The 25,384-nt window shown below is 37.5% G+C and overlaps 1 protein-coding gene across 4 annotated transcripts in view; it reads left to right on the top strand.

Annotated features, from left to right (window-relative positions):
- The window catches only part of NOL4 (nucleolar protein 4), a 296,639-nt gene extending 281,778 nt beyond the window's left edge, over positions 1-14,861 (top strand). For all 4 annotated transcript variants that reach the window (XM_019930343.3, XM_019930342.3, XM_073790642.1 and 1 more), the window contains one exon: positions 12,991-14,861. In XM_019930343.3, the coding sequence (XP_019785902.2) occupies positions 12,991-13,184 (194 nt within the window). In that variant the 3' untranslated portion in view covers positions 13,185-14,861. The remainder of the gene's footprint in view (positions 1-12,990) is intronic.
- The last annotated feature ends 10,523 nt before the right edge of the window (positions 14,862-25,384 follow it).

Below are 25,384 nucleotides of genomic sequence, written 5' to 3'. Positions count from 1 at the left end.
AAAACAATAAAGGAAATTAAAGATTCAAAGAAATGGAAAGATATTCTGTGCTCCTGGATTGGAAGAACATTGTTAAAAGGGCAGTACTACCCAAAGCAATCTACAGATTTAATGCGATCCTAATCAAATTACCCATGACATTTTTCACAGAACTAGAACAAATAATCCTAAAATTTATATGGAACCATAAAAGACCCAGAATTGCCAAAGCAATCCTGAGGAAAAAGAACAAAGCAGGAGGCATAACCCTCCCAGACTTCAGACAATACTACAAAGCTACAGTAATCAAAACACTGTGGTATTGGCACAAAAACAGACATACAGATCAATGGAACAGAATAAAGAGCACAGAAAAACCCTCACACCTGTGGTCAATTAATCCATGACAAAGGAGGCAAGCATATAAAATGGGAAAAAAGACAATCTCTTCAGCAAGTGGTGCTGGAAAAGTTGGACAGCTGCATGTAAATCAGTGAAGTTAGAACACACCATCACACCATGCACAAAAATAAACTCAAAATGGCTTAAAGACTTAAACATAAAATATGACACTATAAAACTCCTAGGAGAGATCATAGGCAAAGCATTCTCTTACATAAATTGTACCGATGTTTTCTTAGGTCAGTCTCCCAAGGCAATAGAAATAACAAAAATAAACAAATAGGACCTAATCAAACTTACAAGCTTTTGCACAGAAAGGAAACCATAAACAAAATGAAGAGACAAACTATGGAATGGGAGAAAATATTTGCAAATGATATGACTGACAAGGGCTTAATTTCCAAAATATACAAATAGCTCATACAACTCAACAGCAAAAAAAACAAACAACCCAATCGAAAAATGGGCAGAAGACCTAAGTAGACATTTCTCCAAAGAAGACATACAGATGGCCAATAGGCACATGAAAAGATGCTCAACATTGCTAATTATTAGAGAAATGCAAATCAAAACTACAGTGAGATACCAGCTCATACTAGTCAGAATGGCCATCATTAAAAAGTCTACAAATAACCAAATGCTGGAGAGGGTGTGGAGAAAAGGGAACCCTCCTACACTGTTGGTGGGAATGTAAATGGTACAGCCACTATGGAGAACAGTATGGAGTTTCCTTAAAAAAACTAAATATAGAGTTACCATACGACCTAGCAGTCCCACTCTTGGGCATATACCTGCAGAAAACTCTAACTAAAAAAGATACATGCACCTCCCAGTGTTCATAGAAGCACTATTTACAATGGCCAAACAATCTAAATGTCCATCTACAAATGAATGGATAAAGATGTGGTATATATAGGTATACAATGGAATATTAGCCAGAAATAATGAAATAATGCCATTTGCAGCGACATGGATGGACCTAGAGATTATCATACTAAGTGAAGTCAGAAAGACAAATACCATATATCACTTGTATGTGGAATCTAAAATATACAAATCAACATATCTATGAAACAAAAACAGACTAGTGTTTGCCAAGGGGAAGGGGGGAATAAGGGAGGGAAGAGATGGGAGCTTGGGATTAGCAGAGGCAAACTATTATATATAGGATGGATAAACAACAAGGTCCACTGTATAGCACAGGGAACTATATTCAATATTCTGTGACAAACTATGACGGAAAAGAATATGGAAAAGAATATATATATATAAACTGAGTCACTTTGCTTTACAGAAGAGATTAACACAACATTGTCAATCAACTATACTTCAACAAAATTAAAAATTTTTATATACATATATGTGTGTACATTATATATATATAAAGCCTCCCTCACCATCTTCCCAGAGCACTGAGCAGGAGCTCTGGGAAGGGCCACATTGGGATCCAAGGGACTTTGGCTTTTCTCTCTCACCTCCCTAAATTGTAAGGCCTCTCTACTGCAAACCTAAACCAAACAAGTCATTTACATATGGCATAAGACCAGATTTTTTTGGGTCTTTAACAAAAGTCTTTATTTGAAGGCATAACAGTAAAATCTAAAAGAAATTTCTAATAAGATGTGTTTATATTTTATCCTGAATCAGACACGTTTGAATACCCCCCTACCATATGATCCAACAATTCCACTTCTGGGTATTTATCCAAAGGAAATGAAAACACTAACCTGAAAAGATAGCTGCAGCCCCATGTTCATCACAGCATTATTTACAATAGCCAAGACATGGAAGCAATTGTCCATTGATAGATGGGTGGATCAAGAAAATGTAATTTTATATATATATAAAATTATATATATATTTATGAATACATATAATTATATATTATATAACCATACTTACATATATAATTATACATATATAATTTTATAATATATAAAATTATATATATATAATTATAAATACACACACACACACAGTGAAATTTGATTTAGCCATAAAAAGAAAAGGAAATCTTGCCATTTGTGACAACATGAATGGACCCTGAGGGCATTGTGCTAAGTGAAATAACTCAGAGAAAGATAAATACTGTTTGATCTCAATTCATGCAGAATTGGGAAAAAAAACAAACAAACATGAAAACAAGCTCATAGATATAGAGAACATATTGGTGGCTGGGCGGGTGAGTGAAATGGGTGAAGATCATCAAAAGGGACAAACTTCCAGTTACAAGTTAGTCATGAGGATGTCGTGTACAGCATGGTGAGACAGTTACTAACACTGTGTTGTACTGATATATTTGAAAGTTGCTAAGAGAGTAGATCTTAAAAGTTCTCATCTGAAGAAAGAAAGCTTTGTAACAATGTGTGATAATGGATGTTAACTAGACTTATTGTGGTGATCATTTAGCATTATATACAAATATTGAATCATTATATTGTACACCTGAAATAATGTTATATGTCAATTATATCTCAATAAAGAAAGTAAATTCTCACAAAACTTTTTAACTATGAGTACCTAAATGCCTCTTGACCTGTAATGATTAAAATATTTACTATCTGGCCCATCACGCTTAAAAGCATGAATCTGAAAACTTATTTAAAATTGTTAAGTGAATTGCCAGTTATCCAAACATTTCAGAGTGCATGACTTGGGAGTAGAGGTTGTAGGTAAAGGAGGAGAAGTAGGAGAAGGTTGCATGCAGTTAGGACGTTTTTATGTCCAACTCAATACTCATTGTAACATTTAGTGGCAAAACATTATTTAGGCAATGGACAGTAACTATTATTGTCTTTTTCAGCAACAATTCACATGGAAAGTACTGTTATAAGCAATTCTACTTATTTTTCTGATAACTTTTCTGATAACTTTCAGAGCAATACTAATATTCCCGTATATTAGAGGTAACTTTACTTGAATAAGTTACACTAAATCTACTATTTTCCATGTCTAACTAGTTTTCATTTAACCATAATTGGGTTTTATCAATGACATCACTCATTCTCCGTTTCTTGAGTGTTAGCTGTAGACAGTACCTGGCATTTCTCATTCATTTGTTACACAAATATTTATTGAGCCTTATTTTATGCCATGCACCACCACAGCTACCTAGAACAATGTGGTAAGACACAAAGGGTGCCTGCCTTCATGGGTCTTGCATTCTTCCTCAGTACATATAATAAAAATGGTTATCAAAGTTTTTAAAAATCACAACAAAACTTTGTCCAGGGCTTTCTATTATCTGTGGATAATTGACACCAAAATAGGACCACAAAGGTAAATCTAATTAAAACAGGGGCCAAAAATGCACCATAAATAGGGGGAAAGTATTCAATTGATATTTAATTTAAAAAATAAAGAATTATGGATCTATATTTTCATTTAATTGGAATTTGCTAATAATTTAATTGTCCCCCCCAAACCTTAAAAAATAAATCAAGGGTTGATTTTAGTGGGCCTTAATTTTTCTAACAACATTGTATGTTGGCACGAAATATCTTTTATTTCTTGTTCAGCTTTTCAGAATGAACATTAAGAAGGTCTGCATCATCTGGGTTAAAAGTAAGTACAGTTGACCCTTGAACAATGTGGGTTTCAACTATGTGGATCCTCTTACACAGATTTTTTTTTCAATAGCAAATACTACAGACCTACACTATTTGCAGTTGACTGAATCCACACAGGTGGAGGAACCAGAGATACAGAGGGCAGATTTTCAACCATGGCAGAGGGTGGACACCTCTAACCCTCACCTGTTGAAGGGTCAGCTGTACTTATATAAAATTGGTCTTGTCAATTTTCCTGAATATGTGCCTTAATACTAGATATTCAAATCATTTTCTCTTGAAGCATCTAGTGGGTCATTTTCCTTGCTCATTTTCTTATTAACTGGTCCTGCTCTTCCAGAACCATACTTTTCAGTGGCCTTGTCTGTGATTTGATCAGGTCTGCAAGAATACTTTTCTCGACTTCTTTAAATTCAGCAACTTCATAAAATTTGAAATTTTGCTTTATAGTTGACATGCATTTTAATTACATTGTATTGTTTGAGTTAGGCCAAACCAGTCAAGTATGACATTGACTCAATGAGGCAGAAATGGAAATTAGTGACAAACAGGGAAGGACTGTTTGAGCAGTCACTAGTTAAATAATTTATTCATTTGTGAATATTTTAATTTTTTTTTTTGCTTCACTATCCAACCTCATAACTTTGATGATCTGAATAATCAACATTCAGCAAAAAGAATTTCTTGTACTTTTGATTTATATTCTCAACCCTGATCCTGTAGATCTAAAAGAAACAAAGATAATGAAGTTAACTTTCTTTCAGAACAAAAACTAGCAGAGCTGTGAATGGCTTCTCAATTACTGAGCTATCTAGAGTTTGCCTATGTTAATAAAAATCTGAAAGAAAGCAAAAGCCATGTCTCAGTTTAGAGGTGTAGACCTTTGAGCCAGAGGTGGAGAATAATCCATAAACTGCAATATTAGAATAAAAGCACAACCTCTCTCACCCCAAAAAGAACCGGAGCCCTCACCCTACCCTTTCTCAATTCCAGTTCAAGATGCTAGTCAGCAACTTGGCAGGACAGCAAAACCATCACAAAATGTTACACCTTCTAATGACATAATGACAATCAGCCAGACACTAGGTATCTACATAACTGAGAGGAAAATTCTTTCATAAAGATTTGTACTAGGTAGAGAACAGACTTGCAGTTGCCAATGGGGGAGCGAGGTGGGGGAGGGATGGGTTGGAAGTTTGGAATTAGCAGATGCAAACTATTATATATAGAATAGATAAACGACAAGGTCCTACTGTATAGCACAGAGAACTGTATTCAATATCCTGTGATAAACCATAATGGAAAAGAATATGAGAAAGAATATATGTGTATATATATATATATATATATATATATATATATATATATATATATATATACATACACATACATGTATATAAATGAATCACTTTTCTGTACAGCAGAAGTTAACACATTGTAGGTCACCTATACTTCAAATAAATAAATATATAGATAAATAAGATTTGTACTAGGATTCTTGAATGTAAAGGAAAGAAGTAAAATTTAAAGTTGGTTCATTCAGAGACCCAAACTCCTATTATGTCATGATGGTTTCTTAATCCGCTCAGAATTTCCCAAACAGTTGCTGTTAATGGTTTGCTTGTACGGTATTCCTATTTGCAAGTGTAACATCCCTGCATCTCTCCCTTTCAGCTTGTTATATCTGTGTCATGATTTTGTGAACAGGAGAACAAATGGCAGCCGACTCCTGATAGAAAACCAAAGCTTTGAAAAGGCCATGGCAGAAGTGGAGATAAGTTTCTCTCAGATGTCAGAGTTTGAGTGCTACTCCTGTCTCTCTCCTAATTAAATTCCAAGTGAAGCTACTTCCCTCTTATGGGACATCTGCCTCCTAGCTGACAGAACTCCTTCTCTCCCTTTGGGGGAGAGGGTGTAAGGGGATGGGTCTTGACTTGTCTCCATTATGCCTCAAGAAGAACTAGAGGATAAAATAACAACCTTCATTTTAGTTCATGAAATGAATACTACTATCTGAAAATTTATAACATGTTTAGGAAAAAATCTGTTAAAATACTTTCAAGTTATAGAATCACTACAGTTTTGGAGCATGCCTTTACTTATGTGCTTAGTAATATTTTTTCAAGGATTTTAAATTTATTACTGCAAATTTAATAATTATAGCAATTGCTTAACGAAAGGTAAGAAATATAAGAATGAATGCTTAGGTATACAATAAATACCTAATATAATAATCTAAGAGTAATCATACAAAGAATCTTAACACAAATGCTTCAAGAGTTTTAAATCACTTAATAAATTCTTTTTCAGTAAAAATTTACAAAAATGTCATCAAAAAGCAGACCTATATGATTTAGTTAAATATATGTGAGGAAAAAGTGTTGACACATGAGTGTTTTGTGCAAATAAATATGGTTAAATAGGTATTTAACAATACCTAAAGCAGGAGAGGACGAGTGGACGCAGCTGGCTGCGAAGTCGCGGGACTTCTTTCTCTGGATTTCACTGGGTCCACGACCCAGGGACAGGGACAAGCCAGCAGCAGCTTGCAGGGACGGTCAGAATCTGAGGTATTCCAAAATTGGAAACTAGGGCATAGAGAGGGTAAGTAAGCTGCCTAAGATCACACAGCTAGTAAGTGGTGAAGCTGCAATTCTCACCGAGGAGGAGGCCATCAAGGCTGGAGCTGGTGGGTGAGGATAAGAACAGCCATGTGCATGAAAGGCTCTTGGTGTCCAGCCAGGAGTCAGGGCTCTGCCTCTGAGGTGGGAGAGCCAACTTCAGGACACTGGTCAACAAGAGACCTCCCAGCTCCACATAATATCAAACAGCGAAAATCTCCCAGAGACCTCCATCTTAACACCAGCACCCAGCTTCACTCAACGACCAGCAAGCCACAGTGCTGGACAACCTATGCCAAACAACTAGCAAAACAGGAACACAACCCCACCCATTAGCAGAGAGGCTGCCTAAAATCATAATAAGGCCACAGACAGCCCAAAACACACCACCAGACGTGAACCTGCCCACTAGAGAGACAAGATCCAGCCTCATCCACCACAACACAGGCACTAGTCCCCTCTACCAGGAAGCCTACACAACCCACTGAACCAACCTTAGCCACTGGAGACAGACATCAAAAAAAAACAGGAATGATGAACCTGCAGCCTGCAAAAAGGAGACCCCAAACACAGTAAGATAAGCAAAATGAGAACACAGAAAAACACACAGCAGATGAAGGAGCAAGATAAAAATGGACCAGACCTAACAAATGAAGAGGAAATAGTCAGTCTACCTGAAAAAGAATTCAGAATAATGATAGTAAGCATGATTCAAAATCTTGGAAATAGAATGGACAAAATGCAAGAAACATTTAACAAGGACCTAGAAGAAATAAAGATGAAACAAGCAACAATGAACAACACAATAAATGAAATTAAACATACTCTAGATGGGATCAATAGCAGAATAACTGAGGCAGAAGAACAGATAAGTGACCTGGAAGATAAAATAGTGGAAATAACTACTGCAGAGCAGAATAAAGAAAAAAGAATGAAAAGAACTGAGGACAGTCTCAGAGACCTCTGGGACAACATTAAATGCACCAACATTCGAATTATAGGGGTTCCAGAAGAAAAAGAGAAAAAGAAAGTGACTGAGAAAATAGTTGAAGAGATTATAGTTGAAAACTTCCTTAATATGGGAAAGGAAATAGTTAATCAAGTCCAGGAAGCACAGAGAGTCCCATACAGGATAAATAAAAGGAGAAATATGCCAAGACACATATTAATCAAACTGTCAAAAATTAAATGCAAAGAAAGCATATTAAAAGCAGCAAGGGAAAAACAACAAATAACACACAAGGGAATCCCCATAAGGTTAGCAGCTGATCTCTCAGCAGAAACACTGCAAGCCAGAAGGGACTGGCAGGACATACTGAAAGTGATGAAGGAGAAAAACCTGCAACCAAGATTACTCCTCTACCCAGCAAGGATCTCATTCAGATTTGATGGAGAAATTAAAACCTTTACAGACAAGCAAAAACTGAGAGAGTTCAGCACCACAAAACCAGCTTTACAACAAATGCTAAAGGAACTTCTCTAGACAAGAAACAGAAGAGAAGGAAAAGACCTATAATAACCCAAAACAATTTAGAAAATGGGAAGAGGAACGTACATATCGATAATTACCTTAAATGTAAATCGACTAAATGCTCCCACCAAAAGACACAGATTGGCTGAATGGATACAAAAAGAAGACCCTTATATATGCTGTCTACAAGAGACCCACTTCAGACCTAGAGAAACATACAGACTGAAAGTAAGGGGATGGAAAAAGAAATTCCATGCAAATGGAAAACAAAAGAAAGCTGGAGTAGCAATTCTCATATCAGAAAAAATAGACTTTAAAATAAAAACTATTACAAGAGACAAAGAAGGACACTACATAATGATCAAGAGATCAATCCAAGAAGAAGATATAACAATTGTAAATATTTATGCACCCAACATAGGAGCACCCCAATACATAAGGCAAATACTAACAGCCATAAAAGGGAAAATAGACAGTAATACATTCATATTAGGGGACTTTAACACCCCACTTTCACCAATGGACAGATCACCCAAAATGAAAATAAATAAGGAAACACAAGCTTTAAATGATACATTAAACAAGAGGGACTTAATTGATATCTATAGGACACTCCATCCAAAAACAACAGAATACACATTTTTCTCAAGTACTCATGGAACATTCTCCAGGATAGATCATATCTTGGGTCACAAATCAAGCCTTGGTAAATATAAGAAAACTGAAATTGCATCAAGTATCTTTTCCTACCACAACGCCATGAGACTAGATATCAATTACAGGAAAAGATCTGTAAAAAATACAAACACATGGAGGCTAAACAATACACTACTTAATAACGAAGTGATCACTGAAGAAATCAAAGAGGAAATAAAAAAATACCTAGAAACAAAATGACAATGGAGACACAACGACCCAAAACCTGTGGGATGCAGCAAAAGCAGTTCTAAGGGGGAAGTTTATAGCAATACAAGCCCACCTTAAGAAGCAGGAAACATCCCGAATAAACAACCTAACCTTGCACCTCAAGCAATTAGAGAAAGAAGAACAAAAAACCCCAAAGCTACAAGAAGGAAAGAAATCATAAAAATCAGATCAGAAATAAATGAAAAAGAAATGAAGGAAACAATAGCAAAGATCAATAAAACTAAAAGCTGGTTCTTTGAGAAGATAAACAAAATAGATAAACCACTAGCCAGACTCATCAAGAAAAAAAGGCAGAAGACTCAAATCAATAGAATTAGAAATGAAAAAGTAGAAGTAACAACAGACACTGCAGAAATACAAAAGGTCATGAGACATTACTACAAGCAACTCTATGCCACTAAAATGGACAACCTGGAAGAAATGGACAAATTCTTAGAAATGCACAACCTGCCAAGACTGAATCAGGAAGAAATAGAAAATATGAACAGACCAATCACAAGCACTGAAATTGAAACTGTGATTAAAAATCTTCCAACAAACAAAAGCCCAGGACCAGATGGCTTCACAGGCAAATTCTAGCAAACATTTAGAGAAGAGCTAACACCTATCCTTCTCAAACTCTTCCAAAATATAGCAGAGGGAGGAACACTCCCAAATTACTTCTACGAGGCCACCATCACCTTGATACCAAAACCAGACAAGGATGTCACAAAGAAAGAAAACTACAGGCCAATATCACAGATGAACATAGATGCAAGTATCCTCAACAAAATACTATCAAACAGAATCCAACAGCACATTAAAAGGATCATACACCACGATCAAGTGGGGTTTACTCCAGGAATGCAAGGATTCTTCAATATACGCAAATCTATCAATGTGATAAATCATATTAACAAATTGAAGGAGAAAAACCATATGATCATCTCAATAGATGCAGAGAAAGCTTTTGACAAAATTCAACACCCATTTATGATAAAAACCCTGCAGAAAGTAGGCATAGAGGGAACTTTCTTCAACATAATAAAGGCCATATATGACAAGCCCACAGCCAACATCATCCTCAATGGTGAAAAACTGAAAGCATTTCCACTAAGATCAGGAACAAGACAAGGTTGCCCACACTCACCACTATTATTCAACATAGTTTTGGAAGTTTTAGCCACAGAAATCAGAGAAGCAAAAGAAATAAAAGGAATCCAAATCAGTAAAGAAGAAGTAAAGCTGTCACTGTTTGCAGATGACATGATACTATACATAGAGAATCCTAAAGATGCTACCAGAAAACTACTAGAGCTAATCAATGAATTTAGTAAAGTAGCAGGATACAAAATTAATGCACAGAAATCTCTGGCATTCCTATATACTAATGACGTGAAATCAAGAAAACACTCCCATTTACCATTGCAACAAAAAGAATAAAATATCTAGGAATAAACCTACCTAAGGAGACAAAAGACCTGTATGCAGAAAATTATAATACACTGATGGAAGAAATTAAAGATGATACAAACAGATGGAGAGATATACCATGTTCTTGGATTGGAAGAATCAACATTGTGAAAATGACTCTACTACCCAAAGCAATCTATAGATTCAATGCAATCCCTATCAAACTACCACTGGCATTTTTCACAGAACTAGAATAAAAAATTTCACAATTTGTATGGAAACACAAAATACCCCGAATAGCCAAAGCAATCTTGAGAACGAAAAACGGAGCTGGAGGAATCAGGCTCCCTGACTTCAGACTATACTACAAAGCTACAGTAATCAAGACAGTATGGTACTGGCACAAAAACAGAAAGATAGATCAATGGAACAGGATAGAAAGCCCAGAGATAAACCCATGCACATATGGACACCTTATCTTTGATAAAGGTGGCAGGAATGTACAGTGGAGAAAGGACAGCCTCTTAAATAAGTGGTGCTGGGAAAACTGGACAGGTACATGTAAAAGTATGAGATTAGAGCACTCCCTAACACCATACACAAAAATAAGCTCAAAATGGATTAAAGACCTAAATGTAAGGCCAGAAACTATCAAACTCTTAGAGGAAAACATAGGCAGATCACTCTATGACATAAATCACACCAAGATCCTTTCTGACCCACCTCCTAGAGAAATGGAAATAAAAACAAAAATAAACAAATGGAACTTAATGAAACTTCAAAGCTTTTTCACAGCAAAGGAAACCATAAACAAGACCAAAAGACAACCCTCAGAATGGGAGAAAATATTTGGAAATGAAGCAACTGACAAAGGATTAATCTGCAAAATTTACAAGCAGCTCATGCAGCTCAATAACAAAAAAACAAACAACCCAATCCAAAAATAGGCAGAAGACCTAAATAGACATTTCTCCAAAGAAGATATACAGACTATCAACAAGCATATGAAAGGATGCTCAACATCATTAATCATTAGAGAAATGCAAATCAAAACTACAATGAGATATCATCTCACACCAGTCAGAATGGCCATCATCAAAAAATCTAGAAAGAATAAATGCTGGAGAGGGTGTGGAGAAAAGGGAACACTCTTGCACTGCTCGTGGGAATGTGAATTGGTTCAGCCACTATGGAGAACAGTATGGAGGTTCCTTAAAAAACTACAAATAGAACTACCATATGACCCAGCAATCCCACTACTGGGCATATACCCTGAGAAAACCATAATTCAAAAAGAGTCATGTACCAAAATGTTCATTGCAGCTCTATTTACAATAGCCAGGACATGGATACAACCTAAGTGCCCATCATTGGATGAATGGATAAAGAATATGTGGCACATATATACAATGGAATATTACTCAGCCATAAAAAGAAACGAAATTGAGCTATTTGTAATGAGGTGGATAGACCTAGAGTCTGTCATACAGAGTGAAGTAAGTCAGAAAGAAAAAGACAAATACCGTATGCTAACACATATATATGGAATTTAAGGGAAAAAAATGTCATGAAGAACCTAGGGGTAAGACAGGAATAAAGACACAGACCTACTGTAGAATGGACTTGAGGATATGGGGAGGGGGAAGTGTAAGCTGTGACAGGGCGAGAGAGAGGCATGGACATATATACACTACCAAATGTAAGGTAGATAGCTAGTGGGAAGCAGCCGCATGGCACAGGGAGATCGGCTCGGTGCTTTGTGACCGCCTGGAGGGGTGGGATAGGGAGGGTGGGAGGGAGGGAGACCTAAGAGGGAAGAGATATGGGAACATATGTATATGTATAACTGATTCACTTTGTTATAAAGCAGAAACTAACACACCATTGTAAAGCAATTATACCCCACTAAAGATGTTTAAAAAAAAAAAACCCTAAAGCAGTATTCCAAGTCTAGTTTCTTTGTGGTATGGTTTGTACTAATCATATACTTACAATACACTTTGAAAGCAAACTTCAGTCTAATATATTCACATTTTTAAATACTAATCAACCTGGTGGAAAAAGCAGTGGCCTGAAATGAAAAAAATATGCAATTCACGTCCCTATTGTGCCACTTAAAAGTTATTGACCTCTAAACGTGTCATCGAACCCCCGCAGTCCTCAGTTTTCTCTGTTCTAAATTGAAAAGTTTGTAATCTAGGGTCATTAGCCTCACCATGTAGGCTCTTTTCATTTCTGAATTGGTGGGGTCCAAATTATTTGTTATCGAATGTAGCAAATAAAAAATGGATTCCATCATTTTCTACTACTCCAGAGAAGCTTCTACTTGTGGAAGGTGGACTTAACATTGAATTTTCCAAAAAGCACATGTTAAGAGAATTTCTTCCCTGTCTTTATACAATCAGAAGTGACCGCCAGAGTCTGGGCCAGGAGTCTAAGAAAATCCAGCCACTCTTTTCCCATCATGCTGCTCTTCCATCTTTCTGAGAGCAGATGTATTTGATTAAGGGTATCAGTAGCTTCTCATGAAAGAATAGGTGAATTAAATCAACACTAATTTATTTAGTGCTCATGTTCAAGATACTAGAAGAAAAATTGTCCATGTCTAATTTGTGCTGATTTTTTCTAGGACCCACTGATCTCAGCATGAAGAGGCAGTTGGCGACCAGCTCAGGATCCTCCAGCAGTTCGAGCTCCAGACCCCAGCTGAGTCCAACTGAAATCAATGCAGTGAGACAGCTGGTTGCAGGATATCGGGAATCCGCTGCATTTTTATTGCGTTCCGCAGATGAACTGGAAAATCTTATTTTACAACAGAACTGAGTCCAGCGACGATCCTCTTCACTGAGGTTTAAATTTGCAGTTTCCACTAATGACGTTTTGATTTCCCAGCAGAGATGCGTCTGGTCTTACTGCACAGTCTTAAGAGAAATATTTCCATTATGCCACATTGTCCTTGATCCATAAAGTGATGTGTTTAGGTGCTTCAAAGGAACTCTGGCCTCTGAAGTACTTGAGATACTTTAATGTGTCCAGCCTACTGTTTTTTGTTTCAGTGTGCCAGCATAAATACCTGGGGCAAAAAAGAAAAGGCTGTATATTCCTAATTCAAGGATAAAACAGAAGAAGCTTGTGGTATAAAAAGTAGTTCAAGATCCAACTGAAATATTAGTGGAATTTGCTACTGACTTACTGGACTGAAAGCTGCAGTATCTGGCAAAAAATAAAAGCCAAAATTTCTCATTGCTACAGGATATAACAATGAAAAGGATCTTGTATTTTAAAAAAATATGTAATTTTTATAAAAAGAAAACTTGTTTTTCATTCAGAATTGTCATTTTTACTTTGGTAACTTTTTCATAGGTCCTAAAAGAAAACTGTTTTGAGAAACTACTGTAAGTACCTTTTCCACCTCCCTTTGCCTTCTCCTCTTTCCAAATTCTTTCTACAAAAATAACACTTGATGCTGGGGGAAAAAATACCCTTGCCTACGTTCTTTAAATCGTCGCATCAGGAACTACTTCCAAGAGAAGCCTGCGTTTCTGCACTCATGCTGGTCTCAAGCATCCCACTCACCATTGCAGCTTTACCATAGCGGTTTTCACCACAGAATTTTTTAATATTGAAAAAGACATATCATTGAAAAAAAAATGACACCTTGATTTCTTACAGCTGCTCTCCCCAGATTGCCGCTGCTGTCTTATGGGCATCCCTCTAGCAGCCATTGGATGTCGATGACTGAATGTTAAAGAGGTTGCAAGTGACAATCTGAAAATTTGCACTCTTGTGTGTAGTTTTCTTTTCTCTCTTTCAGAAATAGTTCCCAAAAAGACCATTACCTCTCCTGATATAATTTGTATAATTTACAGTTGTAGGTAAAAATGATGTAAAGAACTCTCAGTGGATGCAGCTGCAATCTACAATGAACTGTCCCCTCCTCTTCCCCATATTTTGCCCTTCTTCCTGATTTTATAGTGTTGAATACACATGAATGGTGTTTTCTTTGTGCACTGAGGCAAGCCTATTTTTTAAATATTTAGGGAGGAGTACATCAGTTTACGCTTCTTGTACAACTTTTTTCTGTTGTTTGGCTTCGGTTGGATTACAGGTTCTTCGTGCATTCCTGAATTTGCCTTATTTCATGTAAAATTTATGTCATTTGGTTTTTGATAAGTTGAAGACATCAGTGATATCTCTTAACTACTTGTTACCTATAGTTTTTCAAGTAATGACTGTGATTGTGACCAAGTAATGTGCACTTTTTCTTGTAACTGTGGACATTGCTATGCTCTTTTCTTCTAGTGTTTCTAGAATTACTGTTCCTTACAGTTACGTAAACAAAAAACAAAAAAACAAAAAAGAACTTTTGTGATACTGTTGGTGAATATAATGTGAAAATCTTATTGAAATATGAGTATTTTGGAAATACATAGATGCACAAACATCTTTTAAGGTGTGGATTTAGAGTTTGCTTATTTAAATGAAAATTCAAAAACTGAGGGCTGGTATAATTTTCTCTGTTTTGTTGGGTTTAATAAACAGATTTCTGTGTTAAAACACTGATTGTGAAACCTTATAAACTTTCTGAATGATATGAAATGTTATTTTATACCTACATTTAGCACAAAATTGACAGTTCAAACATATTTCAAGAACATCCCAAGGTCCCCCAGAGCTTCCACATTCAGTCTAATAAATAATTTATTCCAAGAAGGGGTAAAGCAGATTAGCAAACCATGGGTATTTCATCTGATTGTTTAAATCTGATTTAAGAATTTATGTTTTATTCCCCATTTTTCATGAGTAATCTGGCTCTTTTAGTCACTCCTAATTTAACATTCTGGGAGAAACATACCTGTTTTAAGTGCCTGTTTATGCTTTGGGTTTTGTCGTAAGAGTATTGGAAGCTTTGGCATGGTTACTATTTAACAAAGTAACACCCCGGTTTGAGATCAGCCTATACATAAAAAATCCTTAATAGCGATAGTAAAGCAAATGGATTAGAGAAAGGGAGTTCCAGCAAGGTGCTCTTGTTTTCATTTCATTTTCATCTTCACTTATACTCCCACATCCATCCACCAAGGAGTAAATTCCCCCCACATCTTCTGCTTTTTGCACATTTATGTAAAAGAATGAGGGTACCAGGATTCCCATCGTTTCCAGGGGAGAGCTCAAAGGCCAGAACGAAGTACCATGTTGCTTTCCTTTTCCTTTGTAACTTGTACCTGAAAACACTCTGGTCCTTTTTAACCCTCTGTCACAAGAGAATAGAGATCACACCTCCTTTATGAAGCATTCTGGAGAAATTGGGTGCAGGTTCATATTCTCATTCAAATGAGGTGATATAAAACTCTCATAAACACGGAGGTCAAATAGAATTTTCTGCCACTTCTGACAGCTTTTCATACAGCAGCAGTTTCTTGTCACATATGTATTACTTTATCACACTTAATAAGAAAACATTCCTTGAAGTAACCACAGAGAATGCAAACACAAGCAGCTACTGAATTTTCTTAAATTGTGTTAAGGAACAGCACTTGGTAAAAAGGGCATTCCAGGAACGATAGCCACTGTTTACTGATTATTTACACATGGAAAAGGCATTGTATTTCCTTTAATTCTCACAATAACACTAGGAGATCGGGATAGTCACTTTCCATTTTACAGGGAGGCTCGAGAAAATGAAGTAACTTGCCGCCAGGAGCACCGAGCTAGAGAGAACTTGAAGCCATTATTTGACCCAGGTAGGCCTAGCGCTGGAGCACCCCCTATTGGTCGCTACAATCTGTTGCCTCCCAGGTACTAAATCCTTAACATTCTGCACTGACTTGGAACCAGGCCTGTTTATGCTAAAGTTTAGCAGTTTTATTTGTGTAGTTAAATAATAGTTATGACATCAAATAAACGATCTGACTAAACACGGAGAGTTTTATCCCACTTATAGAAGTTTAATTTCCTTTATGTTCTCTACAAATATAAAGAACTACAATAAAGCCCACCACTAATGAAAATCAAATACATAAAGCAGGAAGAAAAGGCAGTGACTTTTTAAAAAAAAAAAAAAAAGACAATGGGGATTTCCCTGGTGGCGCAGTGGTTAAAAATCCACCTGCAATGCAGTGGACACGGGTTCAAGCCCTGGTCCGGGAAGATCCCACATGCCGCGGAGCAACTAAGCGCGTGCGTTACAACTACTGAGCCTGCACTCTAGAGGCCGTGAGCCACAACTACTGAAGCCCGTGTGCCTAGAGCCTGTGCTCCGCAACAAGAGAAGCCACCACAATGAAAAGCCTGCACACTGCAACGAAGAGTAGCCCCCGCTCACCGCAACCAGAGAAAGCCTGCGTGCAGCAACGAAGACCCGACGCAGACATAAATAAATAATAAATTTATATAAAAAGAAAAAGACAATGATGGGTGCCAGTAGTGAATCCGGTAAGGAAAGAGAAAAGGGATTATCCAGCTGAACCCGCAAAGGTAAGTTTGTTCACCTGAGATTTCAGTCTTAGGCGGGTGCTATTTTGTTCTTTTGATTAATCCTGGTACGATTAACACAAATACCATTCAAAGACTTATCTTTCTATGTCAAAAATATTTTCTAATTTCGTACAGCCCAGGTTTCAAAAGTTTAGTTTGTAAAGAAAAAGTTCCAAAAATAAAGCAGGTAAACAATACATTAACATACTGTTTATCTTTTAAATTGTGTTTGAGATGCAGAAATTTGGTAGATTGAGCACAAGCTAACCTACAGGAGTTTGCCATTTAAATATGATTAAAATCTCCTTTCTTAAAAATATTTTGAAAGGAGATAAAAATGCGACTAGTAGATTAACCTATCTCCAGTTTTAAGGTCAATCATTTTCAACATTTAATTTTGTTTTCAGATTGCAAAAGAAACTTGAGAAATACAGGAAAAGAAGGAAAGATAATCCCAGCAGCCATAGAGAACCATGAATAACATTTTATAGTATATCTTTCAGAGCTTATCTAAACAGGTATATGAACATTCTTCTGTTTGATTTTACTGTATATGTTGTTTCCTTATCTGATTTTCTGTCCTAACAATATACCATGAATACTTCCCACATCATTAGGTATTCTTCTTAAGTATTATTTCTGATGACTATAGTATTATATTGTATGAATGTACTTGTATTAATTTTCTATTGCAGCTGTAACAAATTACCACAAACACTATAAATTTATTTCAGTCTGCTAAGTTGGAAGTCTCACTGGGCTAAAATCTAGGTGTCAGCAGGAATATGTTCCTCTCTGGTGGCTCAAGGGGAGAATGCATTTCTTGGCCTGCTCTAGCTTGAAAGCTGCCTGCATTCCTTGACTTGGGGTCCCTTCCTCCATCATCTAAGCCGGAGCTTAGCATCTTCAAATCTCTCTGTAACTCTGACCTCCTTTTCTGCCCCCTCTTCCACCTTTAAGGACCCTTGTGAGTACACTGGGCCCATATGGATAAAGTAGGACAACCTCTTTTAAAGTCAGATGATTAGCAAACTTAATTTCATCTATAAATTTAATTCCTTAATTTGACATATAACAAAACATATTGACAGGTTCTGATGATTAAGATGTGGACATCTCTCTCTGGGGGGCATTAGTCTGCCTACTCTAGTTATCTTAATTTCCCTTTTTTTTTTTAATATGCCTCTGTACCCAACTGTATTTCATCCATTCACCTGTAGTAAAGATCCTAAGTCAGCAGCACAAATATTTCACAAGTAATTGTTAGCTGCCGTATCTGTACTTTTTCTTCTTATGAAGGGCATAGTTTTTTGGAAATTATTTTAATGACATTTTTCTTTAATTTCTCACATTGAAATCAAATGTAATAAACAAATACATATGGTAAATGTGCAGCTAAATCTTTCAAGGGAAATGAAACAAAAATACCTCTGAATTCTTTCCTTACTTTGATTTCTTAGAAAGTGCTTCTGCCCAAGAAATTCTCTGAGATATGTTTAAGGCCATCTCATTAGACCAGAATAGGTACACGAGGATCCAAAGCTTAATCAAATTCTGTAAGCAATGCAACCACATTCATAAAACTTCTAGTGGTAATTACCAGTGGTGTTTTATTTACTCTGAACAAATAAAAGATATATTAATATTAGATGTTATTAGATGACATGTCTTTTAAAAGGAAGGGTTTGGCAATAACATACCTATTGAATTTAGGATAATCAAATGAGTTTAAAAAATAAACCTCTTTACCTCCATTTCTTTGTGAGAAAACTATTTTATTAACATATTAAAAATTTTATTTCCCCTCATCTACTGTGCTTTTTTTTTTCCTTTTCAATTGCTATCCACTGAAAGAAGATCAAAGATAATTCAAGACCATTTTTAATGCTGTGAGAGAAAAAGCAAACAAACAGTAAAGCATAGACCACAGAGAGGAAATACTATTACTCAGTGTGGAATTGGCACCAGTTTTTTTCCCTCTAAAGTGTTGACTTCTCATTTTCTTTGTTTATTGGGGAATGGATTACCCCAGGCCCCCCGTGAGAAATGCCTCTACTCATGTAAAGCACTCCATTGCAGTGACGGAACAAGTGGCCAGAGATTCCCCAACAGATTATTTAATCTTAGTTCCTTTGCTAGTGGAAGGATTCCAAGGTCTGCCTTGAACTAAACCCATAGAGTAGTAAGCCTCTTTGCCCGTTTTATTTTTCATTCATTTGAATAGCACATTCTTTGACCTACTATGTGCAGGGCATCAGGCTCTGATACAGAAAAACTATTCCTGCTTCAAGGGGTCACATCTAGTGGAGGAGAGAGACAGAGGTACAGATGGTTATAATACAAAAGGATAAAGAGAAACAGTGTAACATGTAATGACAGAAACATGCCAAACAGGTCAAAGGAGGGCACAGACCTCTATAAGAGTGGGTGAGGGTAGGTGCAGGGAGCTAGTTGGTCACAGAGATGGAGCTGTGGGGAATACTTGGCAAAAGTGTTGAGTTTGTTTAGGGAGGATGGACGAATGAAAGATGCGTGAGTTAAAGACATTTTTCAACTACAGAGTACGCCACAAGTTGAGGATGGAGGAGGCATGGAATAGCATGGTGGGCAGTCATTTGAGCAGTTTAGTGTTGCCAGAAGGCAGAGTTTGAGATGAAAAGAGATTGACTCCTGGAGAGGAATAAAGGAGCCAGATCATGCAGGGCCAGACCTGCCATGCAAAGGGGCCTGGCTGTGTCCGGCCGAGGATGGAGAGACCCTGGCAGGTTCGCACAGTGGTAAGTGTGCATTGGCACCTCTGTTGACTATTTGCTGGAACTTCAGTGGAAGAAGATGATGTAATGCTAGATCACAGGACCTCCCTCCATCCCCAAAAGTAAATTAAATAAAACTAATAGTGAAAACCAAAAAGTATTACATAAGTAGCATATGAGCAATAAAGGAATGGGCTTTGTCCTATACCCACTGAAAGGTGGGAGCCGTGAAGATTCAGTAAATGTCACAGATTAATGTGACTTCGTCCTTAGGAAACAGATCTGAGGAAAGAGACTGAATGGAAAGGAATGTTGAAAACCCCACTATTAAAGTTCTAGTTGGAAGAAAGGAGAATGAGGGGTGAGTGGACCAGCTTGTGGAAAAGTATGTACACAAGCTTCAGGAACGCAAGACCCTTGCTGCCCTCCCGACGAGTTTCCAGAAGTAGAAACACCATCAGGACTTGCCATTTCATGTGTTCTCTGGTGAAAAAGACAAGCTGAAGAGTAAAGAGGAATACAGTGATACAAGGGTATGCTTTCTACAAAAAGAAATGGAGATTCAATCGGCATTTCCCTTGCCCCCTTCCCGTCCTGTCCTTTTTCTCCTCTCATTTACCTCTTCCTCACCCCTGACTAATAAGTCAGTGGCCAAAACTTATGAGGTCCACTTGTCTTATTTGATTTTCTCTTCTGAGAGGGAAACAGGCAAAGGTGCTGGAGGAAAGGGAAGGCATTAGGAGAAATGAGTTACTGGATCTCACTGCCTCTGTCAGAGTGAAGTTCCAGAGTGTCCACCGCAAAACTGGGGAATTTAGGAATCTTAAATTTCCTATCCCCCAATATGGTTAGCACACAGTCCTGCCTAAGTGGAGTGAGTTATGAAACTGGACTACAAATGACATTGCAGAAGACAATGATCACAGACTTGTCACCCCAATCTCAACAGCTAGCATCACCTCCCAGAACCCTGCTCTCCAAACTTTCAGCAAAACAAAAGCAGATGGAACTCAAAATACCTCACCCTCAGGATGCAGGTCAAAGAGAAGTGTGAGTTTAGATAGAAAAAGAAAAAGGGGGAAAGAGATGTCAGGGAGACCTAATCACACTGTATTTGGAGAAACAGTAAGTATAACAATGAACATAGCCCATAAATATGAATAAAAGATAAACAAACAGTATGGCACCTGTATATCCAACCAACAGCAAAGAATGGAAGTCAGGCAGGCAGACATGGAAGAGTAGTTTCTCCAAGTTTTTTTAAAAATACATTTGAGAGAGACCTTCAAGATGGCGGAGTAAGACGTGGAGATAACCTTCCTCCCCACAAAACATCAAAAATACATCTGACATGTGGAATAACTCCTACAGAACACCTACTGAACGCTGGCAGAAGACCTCAGACTTCCCAAAAGGCAAGAAACTCCCCACATACCTGGGTAGGGCAAAAGAAAAAAGAAAAAACAGAGACAAAAGAATAGGGATGGGACCTGCATGAGTGGGAGGGAGCTGTGAAGGAGGAAAGGGTTCCACACACTGGGAAGTCACTTCACCCTGTGTGCAAGCACAGGTCACTATCCACACCAACCCCTCCAGGGACCTGTACAGCCCACCACTTCCAGGGTCTCCTGATCCAGGGACAATTTCCCTGGGAGAACACACGGCACGCCTCAGGCTGTTGCAACATCACACTGGCCTCTACTGCTGCAGGCTCGCCCTGCATTCTGTACCCCTCCCTCCCCGGCCTGAGTGAAACAGAACCCCCGAATCAGCTGCTCCTTTAACCCCGTCCTGTCTGGGCAGGGAACAGACGCCCTCAGGCGACCTATACTCAGAGGCAGGGCCAAATCCAAAGCTGAACCCCAGGAGCTGTGCGAACAAAGAAGAGAAAGGGAAATCTCTCCCAGCAGCCTCAGGAGCAGCAGATTAAATCTCCACAATCAACTTGATGTCCCCTGCACCTGTGGAATACCTGAATAAACAATGAATCATCCCAAAATTGAGGTGGTGGACTTTGGGATCAACTGTAGACTTGGGGTTTGCTTTCCACATCTAATTTGTTTCTGGTTTTACGTTTATCTTAGTTTAGTATTTAGAGTTTATTTTCATTGGTAGATTTGTTTATTGATTTGGTTGCTCTCTTCCTTTTTCTTTTATTTATATATAGATACATTTTTTTTCCTTTTTCTCTTTTGGTGAGCATGAATGTGTATGCTTCTCTGTGTGATTCTGTCTGTATAGCTTTCCTTTTACCATTTCCCCTAGGGTTCTGTCTGTCTGGGTTTTTTTGTTTGTCTGTTTGTTTATAGTATAGTTTTTAGCGCTTGTTATCATTGGTGGATTTGTTTCTTGGTTTGGTTGCTCTCTTCTTTCTTTCTTTCTTTATTACTTTTTAATTTTTCTAGTTTTAATAACTATAAATTTTTATTTTAATTATTTTATTTTATTGTTAATTTTTCTTTCTTTCTTTTTTTCTCCCTTTTCTTTGAAGCCATGTGGCTGACAGGGTCTTTGTGCTTCAGCCAAGTGTAAGTCCTGTGCCTCTGAGGTGCAAGAGCCGAGTTCAGGAGAAAGGTCCACCAGAGACCTCCCAGCTCCACATAATATCAAATGGTGAAAGCTCTCCCAGAGGTCTCCATCTCAACACTAAGACCCAGCTCCACCAAATAACCAGCAAGCTACAGTGTCGGACACCGTATGCCAAACAACTAGCAAGACAGGAACACAACCCCACCCATTAGCAGACAGGCTGCCTAAAACCATAATAAGGTCACAGACACCCCAAAACACACCACCAGACGTGGACCTACCCACCAGAAAGACAAGATCCAGCCTCATCCACAACACAGGCACTAGTCCCATCCACCAGGAGGCCTATACAACCCACTGAACCAACCTTAACCACTGGGGACAGACACCAAAAACAATGGAAACTAAAAACCTGCAGCCTACGAAAAGGAGACCCCAAACACAGTAAGTTAAGCAAAATGAGAAGACAGAGAAACACACAGCAGATGAAGGAGCAAGGTAAAAACCCACCAGACCAAACAAATAAGGAGGAAATAGGCAGTCTACCTGAAAAAGAATTCAGAGTAATGAAAGTAAAGAAAAGATGATCCAAAACCTTGGAAACCAAATGGAGAAAATAAAAGGAATGTTAGACAAGGACCTAAAAGAGCTAAAGAACCAACAAACAATGATGAACAACACAATAAATTAAATTAAAATTTCTCTAGGAGGAATCAATCACAGAATAACTGAGGCAGAAGAACGGATAAGTGACCTGGAATATAAAATAGTGGAAATAGCTACCACAGAGCAGAATAACGAAAAAACAATGAATAGAATTGAGGACAGTCTCAGAGACCTCTGGGACAACATTAAACACACCAACATTCGAATTAGAGGGGTCCCAGAAGAAGAAGAGAAAAAAAAAGGCACCGAGAAAATATGTGAAGAGATTATAGTTGAAAACTTTCCTAATATGGGAAAGGAAATAGTCAATCAAATCCAGGAAGTGCAGAGATTCCCATACAGGATAAATCCAAGTAGAAACACTCCAAGACACATATTATTCAAACTATCTAAAATTATATACAAATAAAAAATATTAAAAGCAGCAAGGGAAAAACAACAAATAACATACAAGGAATCCACATAAGGTTAACAGCTGATCTTTCAGCAGAAATGCTGCAAGCCAGAAAGGAGTGGCAGGACATATTTACAGTGATGAAAGGGAAAAACCTACAATGAAGATTACTCCAACCAGCAAGGATCTCATTCCGATTAGACGGAGAAATTAAAATCTTTACAGACAAGCAAAAGGTAAGAGAATTCAGCACCACCAAACCAGCTTTACAACAAATGCTAAAGGAACTTCTCTACTCACGAAATACAAGAGAAGGAAAAGACTTACAAAAACAAACCCAAAACATTAAGAAAATGGTAGTAGGAACATACATATCGATAACTACCTTAAATGTAAATGGATTAAATGCTCCAACAAAAAGACATAGACTGGCTGAATGCATACAAAAACAAGACCCGTACATATGCTGTCTACAGGAGACCCACTTCAAAAATAGGGTCACATACACAATGAAAGTGAGGGGATGGAAAAAGATACTCCATGCAAATGGAAATCAAAAGAAAGCTGGAGTAGCAATTTTCATATCAGACAAAATAGATTTTAAAATAAAGACTATTACAAGAGACAAAGAAGGACACTACATATTGATCAAGGGAATCAATCCAAGAAGAAGATATAACAATTGTAAATATTTATGGACCCAACATAGGAGCACCTCAATACATAAGGCAAATGCTAACAGCCATAAAAGGGAAAATCAACAGTAACACAATCACAGTAGGGGACTTTAAGACCCACTTTCACCAATGGACAAATCATCCAGAATGAAAATAAATAAGGAAACACAAGCTTTAAATGATACATTAAACAAGATGGACTTAATTGATATTTATAGGACATTCCGTCTAAAAACAGCAGAATAGGGGCTTGCCTGGTGGCACAGTGGTTGAGAATCTGCCTGCCAATGCAGCGGACATGCTTCAAGCCCTGGTCTGGGAAGATCCCACATGCCACAGAGCAACTGGGCCCGTGAGCCACAACTACTGAGCCTGCACGTCTGGAGCCTGTGCTCTGCAACAAGAGAGGCTGCGACAGTGAGAGGCCCATGCACTGCGATGAAGAGTGGCCCCCACTCGCAGCAACTAGAGGAAGCCCTCACACAGAAACGAAGACACAACACAGCCAAAAATAAATTAATAAAAAAAAAAAACCCAGCAGAATACACTTTCTTCTAAAGTGCTCATGAAACATTCTCCAGGATAGATCATATCTTGGGTCACAAATCAAGCTGTGGTAAATTTAAGAAAATTGAAATTGTATCAAGCGTTTTCTGACAACAATGCTATGAGACTACATATCAATTTCAGGAAAAATATCTGTAAAAAATATAAACACATGGAGGCTAAACAATACACTACTAAGTAACCAGGAGATCACTGAAGAAATCAAAGGTGAAATCAAAAAATACCTAGAAATGAATGACAATGAAAACACAAAGACCCAAAACCTATGGGATGCAGCAAAAGCAGTTCTAAGAGGGAAGTTTACAGCAATACAATCCTACCTCAAGAAACATCTCATATAAACAACCTAACCTCACACCTGAAGCAATTAGAGAAAGAAGAACAAAAAAAACCAAAGTTAGCAGAAGAAAAGAAATCATAAAGATCAGATCACAAATAAATGAAAAAGAAATGAAGGAAACAATAGCAAAGATCAAAAAAAGTAAAAGCTGATTCTTAGAGAAGTAAACAAAATTGATAAACTATTAGCCAGGCTCATCAAGAAAAAAGGGAGAAGACTCAATCAATAGAAATTAGAAATGGAAAAGGAGAAGCAACAACTGACACAGCAGAAATACAAAGGATCATAAGAGATTACTACAAGCAACTCTATGCCACTAAAATGGACAACCTGGAAGAAATGGACAAATTCTTAGAAAAGCATAACCTTCCAAGACTGAACAAGGAAGAAATAGAAAATATAAACAGACCAACCACAAGCACTGAAATTGAAACTGTGATTAAAAATATTCCAACAAACAAAAGCGCAGGACCAGATGGCCTCACAGGCAAATTCTATCAAACTTTTACAGAAGAGCTAACACCTATCCTTCTCAAACTCTTCCAAAATATAGCAGAAGGAGGAACACTCCCAAATTCATTCTACAAGGCCACCATCATTCTGATACCAAAACCAAAGGT

The sequence above is a fragment of the Tursiops truncatus genome, chromosome 13 (genome assembly GCF_011762595.2).
Source record: "Tursiops truncatus isolate mTurTru1 chromosome 13, mTurTru1.mat.Y, whole genome shotgun sequence".
Lineage (NCBI taxonomy): Eukaryota > Metazoa > Chordata > Mammalia > Artiodactyla > Delphinidae > Tursiops > Tursiops truncatus.
This window is presented reverse-complemented; position numbering and strand designations above follow the sequence as displayed.